General features: G+C 60.5%; 2 protein-coding genes across 2 annotated transcripts; both read right to left on the reverse strand.

Annotated features, from left to right (window-relative positions):
• Positions 1-19: 19 nt before the first annotated feature.
• On the reverse strand, positions 20-1,711 carry SODALDRAFT_250812 (mitochondrial-processing peptidase subunit alpha; the record flags this gene model as incomplete). Its single annotated transcript, XM_028607419.1, has 1 exon — positions 20-1,711. A coding segment is annotated over one exon (1,692 nt), but the record flags the coding sequence as incomplete, so codon positions are not given.
• Positions 1,712-2,827: 1,116 nt separating this feature from the next.
• SODALDRAFT_278042 (SMAD/FHA domain-containing protein) lies at positions 2,828-4,356 on the reverse strand (the record flags this gene model as incomplete). Its single annotated transcript, XM_028608095.1, has 3 exons — positions 2,828-3,511; positions 3,611-3,710; positions 3,800-4,356. The coding sequence occupies 3 exons, from the start codon at positions 4,354-4,356 to the stop codon at positions 2,828-2,830; spliced, it is 1,341 nt and encodes a 446-aa protein (XP_028466255.1).
• Between the last annotated feature and the right edge of the window lie 757 nt (positions 4,357-5,113).

Here is a 5,113-nt window from a genome sequence, read left to right on the forward strand (position 1 = left end):
CGGTACGTCTCCCTCACTGCCTCCTCCCAAGCTCCCACCCATAAACCGTATTCTGAATCGCCTCCCAGCTCATGGTATGGGTCGTCACACCATGCGCCTGCGCCTCCTGCAACACAACCGTCGGCGCGCCGCTCCCCTTCCCCGGATTCTCCACCAACCCGCCCACCACCATCCTCGCCACGCGGCGGAGGTCATCGACCGTAAGGTCCTCGATACGGCGACACATCTCCCTCACCGGGACCTTCCGCCCATGGACCTGTACCTGGCGGCCCAGATCCTCGAGCTCCACCATGCGGCTCTCCAGGTTCATGAGCAAGCTGGAGCGGAGCTGGTTCTTCGCGCGCTGGACCTCGACGGGCTTGAGGGCCGAGTAGCCGGTGTCGAGGGTGAGGGAGCGCAGCTCGCGGCACATGACGTCCAGCATGGGCGCGGTGCGGCCGGGGAGGCAGGAGGCCGAGATGCCGAAGAGGCCCGAGTCGGTGTAGGAGTGGTTGAAGGCCACGCAGCTCTCGACCCAGCCGTGCTGGTTCAGCACGTTGGTGTAGAGGCGGCTGTACATGCCCTTGCCCGGCCCGCCGGCGGAGAAGGAGCCCCCGCCGCCGAGGAGGGTTTGGAGCGTCGCGAGGGCGTAGATGTCGTCGGACGAGATGGGGAGGCCTTCGAAGGCGAGGTGGATGTGCGAGAAGGTCGGCATCGTCGGGCTCAGGGAGGGGGGCTGCGGCGGGAGGGACATGAAGCCGCCGGTGTAGTGGGAGGGTTGGAAGATGTCCGAGGAGGAGGAGGTGGGACCGGAGGAGGATGGTGACGACGATACGGAAGCGCTGGCGGATGCGGAGGTGGAGAGGTTCTTGAAGAAGGGGACTTTGGAGAGGAGGCCGGACGACGTCGACGAGGAGGAGGACGACGATGCTGAGGAGATGGAAGAAGGGGAGGACGGCGCCGACCATGTGGAACCACCGTTGCTGCTGCTACCAGAGCCCAGAGACGACGTCTCCGAACCAGTCCTCGCAAAAGCCGAAACGGGCTTCTCACTCGCCTTCATATCCCCGAAATGCAGGTCCGCCAACCGCACCGCCTCGGCATGGTCCACGCCCGCAAAGGCAAGCACGATGCGCTCAGGCCGGTAAAAGGCCTCCCGGTACGCGCGGATCGTGGACCCATCGATGACACGCAGCCGCTCCTCGGGACACAGCAGCGGGTTCCCCAGGGTATTCCCCTTGAAAGCAGCCATGTGGACCAGCTCCGGCAAGATGAGGTCCGGCTTGCTCCAAATCTCCGAGACCTCGTACGCGGCCGTGCCGAGCTGCTGCTCGACCTCCTCGTCCGTCAGGAGCGGGTCGCGGATGGTCTCGGCCAGCAGCCCGACCGTGGTGGGCACCGACGCGTTGAAGGTGGCGGCCTGGTACATCATGGCCTCGCGGGACGACGCGCACTGGATGTTCCCGCCCAGGGCCTCGACCTGCTCCAGCATGTCGTCGGCCGACCGCCGCGTCGTCGACTTGAAGGCGAGCCGGTCCATGATGTGGCTCACCCCGCGGAGGGATTCGCTCTCGTACCGCGAGCCGGCGTCGATATAGACCCCCACGCCCGAGAAGGAACCCGGGAGGGCTTCGGAGGCGACGCGCAGCCCGTTGGGGAGCGTCGTGATGTGGTCGAGTTCGGTGGGCTCTTTGGGGATGGCGTCGACGATGGTGGCGTGTGTTCTCCGGCTTGTCTTCGCCGCGGTTGTTACCGATGGGGAGACGAGACGGTGGCGGCTGGGGAGGGAGAGTTGGAGGCCGCGGGTTGCGGAGAGGTGGGATCGGGTTCGGGAGACGACGCCCGTGGGCAGCCGCGAGGCTATAGATCGCAGCATGGCTGGGTCGACGTAGCGCGCATTTGCTAGCCGGGAGAGATTGGGAGGTTGTGGGATGCTAATCGTACACAAGAACGTAGGGAAGGTAGTACGTCTCGTGTTGGGGCTGAGAGGGAGTGGACGGAGAGATGGTTGAAGCTGGATGAATAGATGGGAGATAATGGTGATGTCTTTGGTCAACGCCGATGAACGACGAAAAATTATGGAACGCCACAGGAGGCGTCAACATGGGGCTTATCGGCTTATCGACTTCGGTTTATCGGTGAAACGTCGGATCAACAAAATACCGCCGAGGCTAAAACGGTCCCCTACACATAACATTAACCTCGTGGCGACATTTGCTTTTATAGGTACCTGTCCATATAACATAGGTGGCAAGGTACGGACCGACAGTATAAATCCAACAAGCGATCAAGACGTGGGGCAAAGTCTCGAGCCAACGTCCCTCCTGACCTCTACCAGGTACATAGGTAGGTGTACAATGTTAAGGTAAGGTACGGAGTATGGGGTACAATCACGCTCACTACCTATCACAGGGGGACTGAATGGACATGCTCCATACAGCTAAAAGAGATCAAGCACCGAAGAATAGTCAACCCAACGTATAAACAAGGAAAATATACTATATAATTCAATGAGAAACAGTCTTCAAAGCTCCCAGTACCTCAAAACCTGTCCAAACCCGTCATCCTCGCCCAGAGCACCCCGCCACTTTTCCACGAATTCAACCCCCCTGATGCTGCAGGTCATTTGCTTGTCCGTTGTCGTGGATCTCCCCAGATACTTCATATTTATATACGCATGTATGAAACCATCATCCCTCTCCCTCGTGCTAAAAAAAATCCAAGACCCGTATTCCGCTGGCTATGCGATTGTGCATGGAAAGAATAGCATTTCTAAGCCGCCTCTTGCAAACAAATGAAAAAACGAGAACAGAGAACACCGAGCACGACAACAACACACAAGGTGCAATCAGCGTTCGGACTCCCCCTCCGCGGCTTCATCGAGACTCCGCATCCCAGTCCCTTCCGACGCCGAGCCGGCTCGGCTGCCCGCCGCGCTCCCGTCAAAGACCCAAGGCCCCGCATCGTTCCGCGGCGTGATGGGTCCTTCCACCCCGCCATTCTGCGTCGGCGGCGACGGCGTCCGGCCCCTCGTCGAACTGTTCGACCGTGACCTGTGCCGGGGCAGCATGGAGAGCGGCCGGATGGCCAGCGGCTGCGACACCGAGTGCGGGATGAGCGTCATGTGGGCTAATCGTGCGGCGCTCGACTGCCGGCGCACTTCCCTCGCCGCGTCGCTGTCGTCTCGGCTACTCCTCGACCCGCTACTGTCTCGTGTCCTGGGAAGAGGCTGCGTGGGAGCTGGCGGGGCTGGCGGGGCTGGCGGGGCTAACGGCGCTGTTGGAACGGGCGGAGCCGGCGGGGGATTGTCAACTTGAGGGGTCGAGTCGGCGTTATCCTCGGCCTTTACCGGCTCGTCCATGTCGACCTGGTCCCAGTCTTCTTCCGGATCTTCGATATCAGCCTCCAAGTCTGCCGCCATACGGCAGTTGGGGCACACGAAGATGGGGTACTGGGGATTGTTCAGAAGCGACCGAATACACTTGTAATGCCAGGTGTGGGAGCATGGGGCCACAAAAAGAGACTGGCAGGGCTGTAGGGAATGCGTCAGCAGGTGAACGAGCATAGTACACGATGTCCAAGGGGGGCCGCCGGGGCAAAAAAAAAAGGGGGGGGAGGATCCAGTACGCACCGCAATCGAGTTGAGGCAAATGGAACAATCTTGCGAGGAACTATTCGCCGAGTCGCCGCCAGCGGACGCCATGATCCGCAATCTTTTGTGAGTCGTAACGCTAAAGGAGGAGTTAGCACCGGCTGCTCCGAGCGCGATTGCCGAGTAACGACAGAAAAAAAAGGAGAAAAACAAAAGGATGTTCCATACTTAAAAGCGTTGGGCTTGTTCTGCCAGCCACGGTTCAACTCAAGCCTCATCTTGACGCAACGGAAAATCATCTCCTCGCCGCCCTTGAAATCGATGCCCAGTTGCACAATATCGCCGTCGTTCACCGGAAACGGCTTCGACTCGGTGCCGGGCGGGCTGAGGCGGATATGGTTGAGGAACGTGCCGGACGAGCTCTTGACGTCCTTGATGTACCATTTCCCTCCTTCGTACCAGAACTCGCAGTGCCGACGACTGACGACCTTGCTCTTGAAGCCCACGGGGGACGACGACGGCACGTTGCTCGGCACGTTCGGTTGGGCGTCGCGCTCGGAATACCGGCCCACGCGGATCTGCTCGGTACCGGTCGGTAGGGTTCTCGCGATGGGACTGAACGAGAGGCTAGGGCGGGTGGCACGTGGATCGAAATACGCCGAGAAGCGGATGGAAGGCAAAGGTTCGGAGGGGGAGGTGCTGCTGCCGGCGGCACCGGTAGGGGCGGCCTGGGGTGGCGTCGTCTCCGGCGGCGACCCCGTCTCCGGCAACCCCGTCCCGTTCATGGTGTTTCCAGCCGGCACGCCGGGAGAGTAAGCGGGCGGTTCGTCGAGAATGGTATCGAGTCGTGGGCCGACCGCACCGGGAGATGATGAGAAGGGCGCCGAGAAGTAGTTGTCCGCCGCGGTATGGGCGGCGGACGACTCGACTTCAGCACCGGGGAACGGGGGAGGCGAGGTGGGCGAGTGGCCGAAAGAGTGAACGATCGAGTCGGACCGGGAAGCAGACGCCTGCTGGGACGAAGGTGCAGGAACGGATGACGACTGGCCGTGGTTGTTGGTACTGGTATTGGTATGATGCGAGTTATGTTCTCTCGAAAGCAGGTGGTTGTGGGTATAATTCCTCAGATAGCTGAGTCCACGGAGCCTCCTGGATGTCGTAGACGATGTATTGTTGGCGGTCAAAGGCGCGCCTGGACCCACGGGGGGCGGAGAGGAGACAGGTTGGGTAAACATTATACAAGTTTGGTAGGTTCGGCGCCAGAGGTTTTAGGTCGGGGCAGGGAGAAGGGGGCTGCCCGAGGCGTCGGAATGCGTCGTTCTCTCGGAGTGTCGCGTGTCCTCTTTTTTTTTTTTTTTTTCGTTCTTCTTCTTTTCTTCTTCGAGTGTCCGATGTTGTTTATAGGAGGGCGTCCGAGAATCAAAGGGGCGCGGTCGGGGCAGGGCGTGAGGAACGAGCCTCTGACGGAGAGGCGAGAGAAAGGGTCGGGCACGGTCGCGAGGAGTCAAGGGGAAGATAAGGATACTGACGAACAAAGTAGGA

The sequence above is a fragment of the Sodiomyces alkalinus genome (genome assembly GCF_003711515.1).
Source record: "Sodiomyces alkalinus F11 unplaced genomic scaffold SODALscaffold_5, whole genome shotgun sequence".
Taxonomy (NCBI): domain Eukaryota; kingdom Fungi; phylum Ascomycota; class Sordariomycetes; order Glomerellales; family Plectosphaerellaceae; genus Sodiomyces; species Sodiomyces alkalinus.